General features: G+C 38.7%; 1 protein-coding gene across 1 annotated transcript; it reads right to left on the minus strand.

Moving 5' to 3' along the window:
- Window positions 1–1,917: 1,917 nt before the first annotated feature.
- LOC113008041 (pyridoxal kinase-like) lies at window positions 1,918–14,275 on the minus strand. The gene is made up of 12 exons (XM_026145169.1): window positions 14,230–14,275; window positions 13,935–14,025; window positions 12,913–12,967; window positions 6,224–6,328; window positions 5,286–5,369; window positions 5,173–5,207; window positions 4,889–4,974; window positions 4,677–4,722; window positions 4,466–4,577; window positions 4,207–4,343; window positions 4,062–4,128; window positions 1,918–3,823 (listed from the first exon to the last, which is right to left on the minus strand). The coding sequence occupies exons 2-12, from the start codon at window positions 14,013–14,015 to the stop codon at window positions 3,696–3,698; spliced, it is 936 nt and encodes a 311-aa protein (XP_026000954.1). The 5' UTR covers window positions 14,016–14,025; window positions 14,230–14,275; the 3' UTR covers window positions 1,918–3,695.
- Between the last annotated feature and the right edge of the window lie 730 nt (window positions 14,276–15,005).

Genomic DNA, 15,005 nt, shown 5'->3' on the forward strand with positions numbered 1-15,005 from the left:
GATATCATAATGTAACATCAAAATAAAAGAAAGTCACTGTTTTTAAACTAGTTGGGGTTTTTTTTTTAACATGACTACTATTACTAACTGCCTACATTATTACATATCAGCCCTATACTCTCAGTACATCTTAGTCGACTTTACAATTTTGTCCCATATCTAGCTTTTCTACACCTTTTATCTAAAATTCTACCATTTTCTTGGCCTTGCATTCAAAATACTACATGAAGCATTTTATTCACGTACAGATTCCCGCTTTGCAGTGTCATGTCACTGGTTTTTTTCATTTCCTCAGCAAGTGTGCATGCTCGATTAACTTTAAGCCTCTTTAGCCCTCTGCTGGTGCATACCCATACCTGCAGCTACTCCGCACTTCTGTGGGAATCTAAACCTTCTGTCTCAGTCATATCTGGAATATTATTTTCTTATTTTTAATTTTTCAGATTAATTTCAGTGTAAGTGTGCTCATAGCTGTTAAGTATTTTACAGTCATAGCTTCAGCATTAGTTTTAACTGTGGGGTCTTTGTCAGGACAAGCTTAATAAACACATGCACCAGAGTCCTTGTTGCATTGATAAAATGAATCAAATTCATCTACAAGCTGCCTTCTGTTGCATTTATGCCAGCTTCCCAAAAATGGTTATCACAGCTTGTTTTAGCCAGCTTTAGTCTGTACTTTCTCATTTCTCTAGTGTATACTGGCCCCGAATAAGAACTCATTTTCTTTGTTGCTGTGATCAGGTTACAGACATGTTGGCCTGTCTGGTTATCTGGGCTAATGCTGGCTATTCATACTGTGGATTAGTGACAAAATACAGCCCTGTCACCCAGCCCTAATCACACAATATAGTAAGCACCTGCCAAGACGTGCTGACATCTTTGTCTTTGTTCTTCCTTTCATATTCCCTTATTTCTTTTCATATTAAAATGTGTTCTCATTGAAGCACATGGATAAGATCCAGTTCAACTGTGGTACCTGATTTAAGCTGGTGAGCAATTACCTCTCCACAATGGCTCCAGTGTCCTCCTTTACTTAGACTTAACAGAGAAAAACTACACTCACTGGCCACTTCATCAGGTACGTCTGTTTAATTGGTCATTAACATTAATAAGAAATCAGCCATTCAAATGGCACCTGCTTAATGCATTTAGCCATGTTGAAATGATCAAGACGACCTGCTGAAGTTCAGACTCGGCATCAGAAGGGGGACGAAAGGGTTTTAAGTGATTTTGAGCATAGCACAGTTGTTGGTTCCGGATGGGCTGGTCTAAGGATTTCAGAATATACTGATCTGCTGAGATTTACCGAAACAACCATCTCCAGAGTTCACAGAATGGTCTGAAAAATGAGTGGTTGTTCCCTGAGCTATAATATAATGCTTTGACTGCTTCGAGCTGATAGGAAGACAACAGTAAGTCAAATAACTACTCACTACAACAAAGGTATGAATGTAGAACATGTCCAACTTTAAAGCAGAAGGGCTACAGCAGCAGAAGACCACACCTCTCCTGTCAGCCAGTTCACACAGGCTCATTAAAACTGGACAAGACTAGAAAAAAAAGTTGCCTGTTATGACAAGTCTTGATTTTCAACATTCAGATGGTCAAAATTTGTCAAAAACAAGATGAAAACACAGATCCTGGCTTCTATCACCTGCTTAGTCTGAGGGTGGTGGAGTACTTCAGCATCGTTCAAACACCACAGCCTACCTGAGTGTTGTTGCTGAGCATGTCCAGTCCTTTGTGACCATCTTCTGGCTGCATGTTACAAATCAAATCATTTCAAACTGGTTTCTTGAACACGACAGGGAGCTCACTTTACAATAACCAGATCTCAGTTCTCTTAGAACACTTATCTTGAAACCCAACAGACAAAAAAATAAATTAACACAAATGAAATGACAATTTCAATAAAAATATTATTATTATTTTAATTGTTTATGTATTGCTCTATAACAGAGCAGCAGCTCAAGGTTTGGCACTTGACTTTCTAACATTATGTGCGAGAATCAGATATAAGCACACAAAAACATTCACAACCACTGTTTTGCTTTCCTAACCTTGTTAAGGCTACAGTATAACGTGGTCTCTCATAGACGCTCCTCTAGAGATATGACAACAGTCATAAAAGAAAACAGTGACCATTAGTAAATATATTAAAGATCATCTGTGCAAATACCTCAATTTGAGATGCTTAAGACATGAATCTACCATGTTACACACCTGCAAGAAAGCATTGCGTAATTAAAAAAAAAAGGACGTCAAAACGTCATTTTTAGGAAAATTGATTAAAAGAACATTTTTGACATCAGCTATTACGATTATCGTTAAAGTTGCAAGTTTTCTAAAATAGAGTTGGAATAAAATGAGAACAAGACTACAACCTACTGAAACACATTTCAGCACTTATCCACTCGATCTATAAGGTGGCAACACTTGTCTTGAAATGAAGTGCATTTTAAGCACATTGCATGCATTCTTAACAGTTAAAAATAATTTTATAGTGGATTAACCCAGCGTGTTTTAATGTTATCACAGAGTCTACTGATGTTCTAGTCTCAAAACAAGAAGACGAATGGCCATGCATGTAACGCTGGTTTTGTGCGTTTTCTGTTCAGCTTAATAAATTATTTTCACAAATGATTCTTTAATATAAACACGAGCCCCTTTCAGACATGCACGTCTTTCGATTAATCTGCTGCAATCGCTTCATGGCTAAACACAAATCTGTATCCCATTATCGATTCCATTTCTATAGCTTCCTGCATTTTGCCTATTTTAATATTGGTTGTTGTCACTTGTTGCACTTTTTACTTATATGAAGAAATTTGGGGTGAGGGCAAAGCTATTAAAACAGACTTTTTCTCCTCAATATTGCCAGTTGATCAAAGAAAGTCAGTGGGTTTCTCTGTATAATTCTGAGGGTCTAATCGGTACAATACAGAGTGCTTTGCAGCAGTTACCTTTACAAATCGCTTTGAACTTGGCATAGTTATGAAGGTTTGCAATCACATTAATGGACAGGTTTGTTAGACCAGAACTGTGCATGCCTCTCGTGCATCTCAGTGGGTCTCTCAACTCACCAGAGGATGACATAAAAAGCAGCCATTTTAATCAACCATTTTAAATTTGTTATGAGATTAAAACATTTCCACATGATGCATTTTTGCTATGCCAGAAGAGAGATCTCTTTCATGTCTAAGAGGGGCAGCGTGAAGCCTTCTCACCAGACCCACAAATATCGTGTTTGTAGCGTAGCTGTGTCTGTCACAGTCCCGAGTATGTCTGAATTCAATTGTTAGTGACATTAACTTAAAATTAACCCATGCCAGAATGCCACAATGCAATCAGCCGAGAGGCTGATGAAGCCAGTAATGTTTCGCATCCCGTGTCTGGAAAGGGTTCAAAACTGCCTGATGTGTTGTTTTTGTTCTGAATCAAGGGCAGATGTTGCCTTTGCTAGCCACAGAACAGACACTTATGGCAGTTATTTCAGTGTCTGTGAGCAGAACAAACAGAAATCCTGCTGACCACTCACGAAAAAATTAAAAACAGTAGTAACGCCCCCCCCCCCAGTGATTCTGTAAGGCAGAGACACGTGACAGTCTTTGATGTGAAAATCCTATGTTTGTCTGGCGGACTGCCCAGATTTCTACCAGCTTAAAGTGAAAAGTTCACAGAGAACATTACAGTCTTCACTGTGAAGACTTTTGTAAAACCTTGGCTTCCACTACAATGGCAGGATTCTCGATGTCTGCTTTGCTCTGAACCATCCTCAGCTCCAGTTGTGCAGGGGTAGGCCTTTTCCCGGGGCCAGCCATTTCTGAAAAAGAGGGAGACATTTAAGGGAAACAAACAGGTTTTTGCCCTGTGGTGAACTAAACAAACAAGAACTCAAAGGATAGGTTATACACAGTCACAAAGCTATTTGTTTCAAAATATAAAAAGCTTTTACTAAATATAAACAACAGAAGCAAAAAGTGCCCCAGTAAACAACTTGAAGACAAAGTAAAAAAACCTGATGACAAACTGAAGTCACTGGATACACGCACAAACCCTACCATTGGCATAAGTAATGGTCCTCTTAATGACATGGTGCATGACAGAAACAGTCTTCTCACAGGCAGTCTGTTAAAAAGGAAGATTAGTTTAGCTATGATTCATATATTATCTGCATTTGACTGAAAACACTTATGTGTTGCTGACCTTCAGGTCCTTGGGGTGTTGATGAGTCCAGGCTAACATCAGGGCAGCAAAAAGGTCTCCTGTTCCCACAAATACAGCATCGACTTTGGGGATATCCATGCAGATTTTCTGATCTGTGTTGGTCCCATCTGGTTTCTCTGCAGTGACGAGGACAAACGGAGCCGTTATCCTAATTTTATAGGTTACTCTGTTGATCCTACACGAGGACTGCATCCCCACAGTTTATAGCCATTTTGACAAAGTCAGCCTGATACTTTACTTATTTTTTGGCTTCCAAGAGCCACCAGGAACTGGTCCCCTTGTTTTGATGGAAGGTCTGTACTAGTGAGGACCACGGTCTCTGGACCCATTTTATGAAGCAGGTCCATCACCTGCAGAACAGATAAAAATCCCATTTTCTCAAACTTTGTCATTCGTGATGCCACAAATTAAATCTAAACACAGCCAAACAAAATATTTCTGATATTCACCTCAATAGCATCTTCCTCAGTGTTAATTTTCCTCCCAGTTAAGAGCCTATGAAAAATAATGTCACAAAAAAGCAACAATGGTTGCCATTTTGCATCTTTTAATTAGTTTTTACAGCGTATTTTTAAGCTTCTGTAAAAATAAAAAAATAAAAATAAAAAAAGATCATTATTCTTTTATTCTTCGATGTAAAAACTGTTTAAAATGCACTCACTCTGCTTCAAACTGGTTGGGAGTCAGGATGTCAGCCAAAGGCACTACTTTGTTCTTGTAGACTGGCAGCAGGTTCTCTGGAACATACTGAGCAAGCAACAACAACAAAATACATAAATCTGATTTCCCAACCTGTCTACAAGTAACAAATGGAAATTGTTATACAGTCCAAAATGACTAAACAAATCCTACACTGTAATTCAAGAGTGCGCTGAAGAGCACAAAAAGAACATGACACTGTTCATTAAACTGTCAGCAGCTGGATGTGTGTGGATAACTGCTTACCATAGCACCCTGGTCTCCCATAACAGGATCACAAACTGGAAAGAAGAAATTTTAAAAATGAGGCTTAAAAAAAAGTTCACTTTTTAAAATGGAAAATCCAATCTGACACTCACCGTACACCAAGCTGGGATTGGCCTTCTTCAGCTCCTTAATAATATCAACCACTGTCACCAGGAAGGAGATGTCCCTGCTGTATCCTTTGGGAAGAAATTTTGGGTTAACCTGAACTGCAGCATTGCCACACACACACACAATTTCTAGTTTCTGAGCTTCCTAAAGTTTGGTATGAGATTTTTGGACCTCGGTCACACAGACAACAACCACTGGTCATAAGGTAAAAATGTGTTGTTGGTGACACCTGCTGTGTAACTGAACTGTAAGCTGATCTAAAGTCCCAGTAATGAAGGCCAAAGACCAAGTCTGTACTAATGAGGACCACAGTCTCTGGAACCATTTTATGAAGCAAGTGCATCACCTGGAGAATAGAAAAAAAATCAAATTTTCTGAAGCTTTGTTAATCCTGATGACAAAATTAAATACAAGTGCAGCAAAATGTGAAAGTGAATCCAAATTTTTTCTGATATTCACCTCAGCAGAATCTACCTCTTTCTGGTGACTGCCAGGCACTAGAGAAAACTCGCATCCGGCTTGGCAAGTGATTGCTGGAGGTTGCTAGTGCAAAATTGGTCACAAAAAGGTATATGCTGTTGCACCAAAAAGGTGCTTTGATCGCTAGTAGACTGCTGTAGTTGCTAATAGCTTGCTTGGACGTCTGTAGTTTTCGCTATGACTGAATGCAAATGGGAAGTATTTGCAGACAAGACAGCATTTTTCCATGCAAACAGTGGGTGACCATGGCAATCTTCTAGCAACCAAAGCAATCACAAGGAGGCTCCTGGTACAGCACCCTCTCTGACCCCTCAGTGATAAAGCCTACCTCCATCAGGTGTGTTGTAACGTAATGTCCCACCCAGCCTTATCAGATCAATGCCGCCCACAATAAACTTATACTAATAAAATAATACTGAAAGGAGACACTCCTTAAACTCACCTGTGAGGATGTAGTCATAATGGTTCACATTGTTGAGCTTAATACCCTCATAGAGCACATTCAGTTCTTCTGCTGTCAGTACTTGCCCCTTCCAGTGGCCGTAGCCTGGGCAGAGATAAAAAATAAATAAATAAAACTGATGAAATTTTTCTATTGCTAAATCTGATCTGATTTGGTTAACTCTCTTATTTCAAGGATGTTTTGTGTTAAAGTCTAAAACCATGATTTTAGACCTTTTGAGGATAAATGAGGAAGGAGGACACACATTTGCACTACTTAACCTAATAGAAGGGCTCATATACTGCATTAGCCCTACTGTGCATAAATCAACTTAGCAGACATTGCCATCCTTTCTCTGTTTTTCCATCGACCTAATTCCCTCTGCTGAGGTCCCTCTCCCCTTTGTACTTAGCAGGGCCTCCGCAGCTACTGAATGGAAAGCTTGTATCCTGGCTGCCAGCTCGCCTTTCTTTGTCCCTCTTTCACTATTAAACTAGAATAAACCCTAAAAAGCTGTTCTGACTACAAATGACTGCACACAAAATGGACACACAAACACTCCTGTATACCAGAGGAAAAAATATAAGAGCTCACACAGAGCCCAAACTTGAACACGAGCCAGCGAGTTAGCCTCCTGCAGAGAGGACTTAACAGAAAGCTCACAGCAAAGCAGCAGTTTGTGCTGTGGTTGGGGGCGCTTCCACTGAAACTGGAACATTTCAGAATTTTAATCTTTAAACATACCGGAAATAAGATGAAGGGTCACATTCAAAGTATGATCGAATGTTCAAAACTCATCAGCTTCCCATTTGTATTGGTTCAAGTGATTTCTGTGTAGGCCTCCTGCTCCTGCAGAGAAAAGCGCATTCTTTGCATACTTCAACACATGAACCCCAACTAATAATCCCATCATCTCAGCAGGTGTGTTGATTAGGGGGGAGAAATGCCAACAAACTAAATGTGGGGCAAAGGTTATATCTGTATGGGGTAATTTACTAATGCTGAGGTGTAAACTGAAACCTTGAGAAATTTCACAAACAAAAAAACAAAAAAAACAAAAAAAAAAGTCATGTAGGTTACAGGTTTTGCAACTACTCTGGCTTGTTGTGATAGGATGCAACTGTCATCATAGGCTCATGTATCATATCTGTCCAAACTGTCTTCCGTCTCCTCCTGAGCCACATGATTCATGTGGAGAGTCACATGTGCCCTGTTTAACTTGCTTTATCCCTCATCGTTTTCCCTTCATGCATAATTGAAAATTAACTTGCATAACCTCTCTGAGCATCGGCTTCCACCAGTAACACACATTTCCTGCTCTTTTCCAGCATTTTCATTTCTTTGTGATAGCTTTCACTGTAATCTGCTGAAGTCTGCACAGCTTGTGACTTTATGGCTACTCCTGGTTCAGTGCATCTTAGGCAGCAAAAAATTGTGACAGGTTTTGCTGCTTTCTTAACAGCTAAGTGTTTGTCCTGCAGTGCTGACTTTAAAAAAAAAAAAAAAAAAGTAACTCTAGCCTTGAGCCCACTAGTGTAACTGCCATATTTCTTTTCTTAATGACATTTTCACTGTCTAATTGTGTGACTATTGCACAATATACTTGTGAGAACATGCATGTATTCACAAATAGATTTTTTTTTTTTAAAGGTAAATGAAAAGACAGTGGTTGGGGAAAAAAAAAAAAAAAACCCACACCAGTTGCTTAAGAATCACTCGCTTGAAGTAATCTCCAAGATCAGTAGCGATTGCAAGCAAGTAAACATTGACTTGGGATGCCTGTGGCTCAGGAGGAAAAGTGGGTCATCCACTAATTGGAGGGTTAAAGGTTTGATCATTGGCTGCTTCAGTCTGCATGCCAAAGTATCCTTGGGCAAGATACCGAACCCCAAGTTGGTCTGATGCATCCACCAGAGTGCCAGTGTTTCACAAAAAACACTTAAGTGTATGAGTCAGCCATGTCATATAAAGTGCTTTGAGTGCTCCGGTAGAAAAGTGCTCAATAAGAATCAGTCCATTTACTTTCCATTGCTGAGATTTCAACCATAGCATCAGGAATGCTCACATTTTTGCTTTGGGGTCAAACAAGTAAAAATCATTATAATCTGTCAATCAAAAATATTTTTTTTCAATTTGATTTTTTATTTCATCCAGCTGCTTAGAGGACTCTTTGAAGAATCCACAGATACTATTTGAACAACAATACATCCTGATCTTTAGACAGTATCTCGAGATACAAAATATAAAGAAATTAGGGGTAAGGAAAATGAGATGTGGGTATTGAAATGTGCAAACATCCATGGAAATACAATATAGAAGGCAAAAAACAGAGTCTGTACAATTCTAACGAGCTTGAAAATCAGTCAATCACAGTTTGAACGCTCTTAGGCAACTTTCTTGTAATTTAACTAGTCTTCAGGAATAGTCTTCCAAGCGTCTTGAAGGACATTCAAAGCTCTTCTTTGGAGGTTTACTTGCTTTTGTTCTGAATTTTCATTCATCACACCATAAGACTCATTGCCACTGATCTTCAGTCTAGTTATTGGGTAATTTGGCAATTTGACATCGACCCTTCCATTGAGACCATTTCTGATGAGGCTTCGGTGAAGAGTATACGGATCAACTGAAGGTCCAGATGAATCTCTCGGGTCCTGTGTCAGGTTTTTTCCTGGGTGTTTTTTTTATTTTTTAAGGCCATGGCTTTCAGATACTGTTCAGCTTTTTTGTTTTTCCAAGACCTGCAAGTTCTCAGATTTTTAAGGACATACTTTTCCTGTTGAACAGGAGTTTTTCCTTCCCACTGTCACCAAGTGCTTGCTCATACGGGGTTGTCTGATTGTTGGTGTTACAATATAAAGTGACTTGATGAGACTGTTGATGTGAACTAGCGCTAAATAAAAACAAAAATAATTGAATTAATATGTTCATCTCTTTATCTGTTTATTAAGTGGCTGAACAGACAAAACGGTCTGAAAATGGTCAGGTACACGGAATGAACATAAGTGAAAAACAGCCAGTGCCCTTTGAAAAACTTTTAAAAACTTCTTAAGAAACTTTAAAGAACTGCTGCTCAAAACCTATTTGTCAAAAAATGACAAGAAAGTCCGGCTCCTTCGAAGCAAAGTATAAAGAAAAGAGAGTGTGCCTCAAGACATTTCCACAGTACTGCAAATGATATTAGCAGAACATATTTCTGGTTTAATATATAAGGGATACAGACTGGGGCTACCAGATATTAAGCCAATACAATGATTAGCTTTCTGGGAGAGTCCTGGTAGAAGTAAGGCCTGTGGGCAGTTATTTTGAACCTGCTCTCTAACTGAACAGTGGGAGAGACAGAAGACATTTTAAAGGTTTTCTGTTTTTGTCCCAAAATAAGGTTGAAAAGTTTCACCTGTGCACACTGTAAGTTGCACAACATTATAGCTTCACAAACGGCTTGTTGTTGAGTGCGAACTAGACTGAGAAGCACCATGTTTATTTACATGATGGATACAGTAATCCAAGAAAAACAATAAGTAAAAGATATGCCAGCCGTTAAAACTGCTGTGAATCTCTACAGTCTGCATTCACCAACATGTTCCCTGTTAGGACTGTCAATCAAGCCTCTTTGGCGAGAGGAGTGAAACAACCGTCGTCTTTGCCTTTGTGAAATTCTCCCACAGACGTCTATTCAGGACTCAGAGTGCTGTGTGTCTCCTTTGTAATGCCTGCTGTGCTAACCAGCCGCAGTGATTCCTTTAAGCTCTTAGCTGTTACTTTGGGGATCCTTTTAGCGAATTGAACAGTGTCCATTTGGTCTCTGGACTGGAGATATCTGTATGATAATCAACATTGATATGGTCATCTTTACAATGATCTTCTAGATAATGCTAAACAGTCTGCAGGTACTTTAATTACCTTCTATCCTAAATCTATTTCTGCCATCTAAATATAACATCTTTAAAGTTTGTATAGCGATACCCTGTGTCCACTGTCTGGACTACTGCGTGGACATAAAATTCCTGTCCTACAGTAATTTAACCAGAATACAAATAGTTGACAGCCAGTTGAATTGAGTCCCCTAAAGTTGTGGTCATTGACAAAGAGTTATTCAGACTGCTGGCAACATGCTGACAATTTATCTGCATTTACAAATGTTACAGCAATTATTTGCAGCCCTTCAACAATCTCTCTGAGAGTGACTACAGTCACTCCAAGTCAGACTTCAACTGTTTGCAGAAAGGTTGCCTCCCATCAGGAAACCTGTGCAATTCCCTTGTGATCGGATGTGGCTTTGCAACAAGCTCAAGCTCTGGGCAACCACTTAGTCACCCAAAGTTACAATCGGTTACATAATGTATAAATTCATTACAATCAAGGGGCAGACACAGATTTTACTTTTGCAGATGCAAGAAGTGTTCGTTTTATCAGCAAATTTTGGTTTTGTTTTAGTTAATGTTTAGACTAAAACATCGATTAGGTTTGGTAATTTATCTAAATTCTTTCAGTTTAGTTTATAAGTCACCTAAAAAGTATAAACTTACAGTATCCTAAATCTAATACCACATGTCAGCACTTCTCTTCCTCCTAAGCGTTGACATTTTGTTGCACTTTATGATGAACAGGAAGCATGAAGGTTACCGTATTTTTCGGACCATAAGGTGCACCGGATTATAAGGCGCACTGTCGATGAATGGGTCTTTTTTTCCATACAAAAGGCGCAAAAAGCAAAACAAAACAGTCAGATAAGTCAAACTTTACTCAACTCATTCTTCTCTTTATGTTATGCTAACATAGCTGTGTCGCTAGCGATCACGTTGCATATCATAATATACCAGCTAGTTCAATTTCAGTAACCCTACAAATGTCACTGCTGTTTAGTTTTCTGTCTTCATTTAAGTTGGAAGTGATAGCCGAGCTGTACGTCTTAATTTTTCCAGAAATCTCTCAGTCAGAACATGGTATATCATGTTTAGGTGGAAACTAGCGAGCTAACTTCCTGCTAACTTCTAACTCCGTTGAATTTAATAAATTCTGTTTTCATGAATGCCTAGATGTTAAATTTAATTGTTACACCTGGTAAAGCAGCAATGCTGATCATTTTATTAAAGATGAAATAATTTAGACAGTTTTAATTCTCAGTGATGCCGCATTATTCGTTTGACTTTGAGACCTGAAATTGACAGAGTTTTGGACCCAGATTACTCCACGAGGCTCCTGACTATGGTAGCCGTAATGCTCCGACAATCCATCAAGCGGTGCGGCTTCATAGCTTACCAAAGTCGTACTAAAACATTTTTTGACAGATTTTTGAGCGTGTACCACAAAATCGATTCTAGATCAGTAAGCACAACCAGAATTCATACATAAGGTGCACTGGATTATAAGGCACACTGTCAATTTTTGAAGAAAATTAAAGGATTTTAAGTGCGCCATTTAGTGTGGTAAATACGGTAGGTGAACCCCCCCCCCCTTTGCAATGCTGTTTGTTGGGCACAGATCAAATTGTGGATGTCCTTGTATATGAGCCAATAGTATGGGCTCAAATTCCTCAAAAAAATAAATATTTTGTACTTCTAAATCAGAATCTGTATGTGTAAAAAGAATTTGTGTGTGTGTAAAAAAAAAAGATTTGTGTGTGGACTTAGCCAAAAAATACGTGCTTTTGTCCTCGTGCGTTAGTTTTCATTTATACATAGTCTTGTTTTTGTAAGGAGAAAAAAAGCTTGCTGGCTAAAACTACTGGTGAACGAAATTAAAACTGGATGCAAGGAAGTTGCTGTTCTATTTTCACTCGTGTGACTGAGCCATTCACTTGTTTGGAATTAGGAGGTAGTTTTGCGAAGATAGGTGCGTTGGATGGTTTTTCGGTTGAGATGATTTAATGGAAGTTTACTCGCCAAATGTTATCTAGGGATAGTGGTGCATGAGATGAGCCCTGTTGTTTGTAGTATTCCCAGAGATTTAATAAAATATTGATATTTGTGTCTCTGTGCCAATACAATATCTCCAAACAGAATACTCACAACAATCTTGTGTCAATTTTTACCCCAACCTTACACAATATACAGGTAAAGTCATCAAATCACACAGCGCCGTCACATGGATATGCTCAGAGTTTGGATTTATCTGCTGTTTCACAGCTGAGTAACCTGAGAGCTGAAGAAGGCGATTCCTAGAAAAACATTAACTTCTCTAGTTCTCCCCCTCTAAACCTGGCTGATGGTCACAGTGACTGTCTTTCACTGAGTCGCATATAGCAATACTAACAAGCCAAAGTATACAGACAGAGATAACTCCCCTGTACAGCTAGCAAAATAGTCCCAATGCATGCGTGCAAAGAAGTCTTCTTTTAATCTTTTGACCAACCAAAAAAAGTTGCATGTATCCTTAAATGCCCCTAAAATGTACTTAAATCCATCTACTCTGTTAAACTTAAGCCGTTATATTTTAACCAACTATGGCAAACTGGATGCAAGAGACCTAACTGGATGAGAACGGACGATTGTTTTTCCGCCCTTACAAAAGCTTTCAATAAATGATTTCCATATCCGATCCATGTAATATAGCAGCAGTGACAAAAGTTAATGGTCCAACCAACCAGCATAAAAAGGCTGAGTTGTTACACAAGTAGAAAAAGGAGTCAATCGACTTTATGATAATGAATGAAAAGCACTTTGCTGCTCCATTAAAATCACTCAGCCAACCTGTGTGATTGGAGAACTGCACCGAGTTGATGGAGTCCACTTCAAAGCCCAGCACCTGGGAAGAGAGACATGAAGCAGCTGTTAAAACAGAGAACAATGGGCTCCGTCTTGCACTCTGTCTAAATGAATCACACTGCACTGCGGGAACAGCACGCTGAAGGTGAACCACTGTGAGAACAAGTCAACATTCAGAGTTTCAAAGTTTCAGCTCCCTCTTTCTGACAGCTTCAACAGTTTTTTCCATTTCACAAAATCGCATGTTTGACAAGAACTTTTGCATAATTTAGTTTCTAAATAGCTCCTTCTGTGGACTGTTGACTCCAGTTATCAAACTTGTTTGATAAGAAGAACAATAAAGTGGATTATAATGTAAGATGATGTCACGCAACCACAATTAAATAAGTTACCAGGGAATTCTGATCATTTTTAAGGATGCACTATTGTAAGGGGCAAACACAGACATTAACCAGTGAAAGTGAAGAAGGAGATTATCTGTTTCTTCTTATCAGTTTTGTTAAGAAAGACTTTGATTTCAAATAATTCCTATATATTCATATTTCTATTAAATAACAAAAGTTAATTTATTTTCAAATATCAATATAGATCAGATACATTTCCCTAACGTGTTAAATTAGATTTTTTTTAAAAAGATGAAAATGGGAACGCTATAATGTGATGTAATCACTGACAATGAGTGGTATATTAGTAACAATGAGAATCATGCTGGAATATTTCAGCTCCAGTTTAAATATTAAACAGCATTTGTTGTTGTATTTTTAGGTTTACAGTCGTTTAGTGGGATTAGGGTTAGGGTTAGGGTGGAAAATGGAAAAAGGGCCTTTGATGTTTCTCAGAAAATGTTACAAAATCTCATAAATCAGGAAGTGTCGCTGTGGACCGGTGCTAGATTTTCTACGTTTTCGTTACAAGTTAGATGCTGTTTCCCTCCCCGTCTCTCTCTCTTTGGACTACAGAGGGTTGTTTGAAACTACCACCTGAACGTTAGATCCGGTTCTTCTTACCTGCAGCGGGAACGTTGCCGACTTGTTCCCAACGTATCCCCTGACAACGTGACTCTGAATGGACAACACGCGACACTCCATTATAGTCGACCTGCGTTTAAAAAAAAACACCTGACTGATTCACTTTACCCTAAAGCAGTATTAAAGACGAGGGCAGACTGAAGCAAGCAGAAACTTAGCATGTGGGGAATAAGTCCCGCTTTGAAGGACAGCAGCTGTGCTGCCGAGTCACATTTACGGCTTTTTTTCTTCAGGCAGCTAGGAGGACTCCTAAGTGGAGCATTCACAGACTCACCAGGAATGTGGGGAAACTGGGTTGCAAACACAAAGGGGGTTCCCGTTGTTGACTGAAGTTTATCAGTGATTATTTTTTGTATGTGATAGGAAAACACCTTTTCCACAAAATAAACGATCGACATAGACATAGATATATTTTAAGACAACTGAAACAGCCACATACAGGCAAAAACAATAAATTTATTTCACAATCTCCAGAGAACATTAATTATATTAATATATACTGATGATTGAAAGCCTACTTAAATTTTGTTCAAAAATTTCAAGAATACAAAAAGAGCCCAGAAAAATCTTGTTTAACATATGTAACATATATGTTCAACATATGGTTGATTGGGGCATATATGAGAAAAATGAATAGTTTTCACTGTCATTTCACTATATTATTATTGTAGGATGTATAATTTGAAAATAGGTTTTGGTTTGAATAATTATGGATAAACTAAGCATACTTTGAATTATTATTTTTATGGTTAAAATAACTAACTTGGTTAATCGGAGGAGGATTTTTAATGGGGGACTACTGGTCTGATTGAATCCTAAGAACAGTTGTAGGAGGATGGGCAGGCAGGTGAGTTGATGAGATCTCAGATGAAGGGGAAGACCAGCTTGACCAGCTCAGGTGGGTTATTCTGGAGAAGGAACCACCCCTCAGTGTGATGGGGAACACTGGAAAACAGAGAAATGTAGAAACGGGAACACTTAAATGACCATGAGGAAGTTAAGGGCCTGATTACCACACTGACATAAAAGACAAGCTGGACGAGAGTGGAT

Source organism: Astatotilapia calliptera, chromosome 16, assembly GCF_900246225.1.
Source record: "Astatotilapia calliptera chromosome 16, fAstCal1.2, whole genome shotgun sequence".
Lineage (NCBI taxonomy): Eukaryota > Metazoa > Chordata > Actinopteri > Cichliformes > Cichlidae > Astatotilapia > Astatotilapia calliptera.

Coding starts and splice junctions, on each gene's coding strand:
- LOC113008041 (XM_026145169.1), bottom strand. CDS start 14,015: ATGGAGTGTCGCGTGTTGTCCATTCAGAGTCACGTTGTCAGGGGATAC. Junction 4,344..4,465: donor TCTTGGAAGCCAAAAAATAA/GTAAAGTATCAG, acceptor TCGTCACTGCAG/AGAAACCAGATGGGACCAAC. Junction 3,824..4,061: donor GACCATTACTTATGCCAATG/GTAGGGTTTGTG, acceptor CCTCTTTTTCAG/AAATGGCTGGCCCCGGGAAA.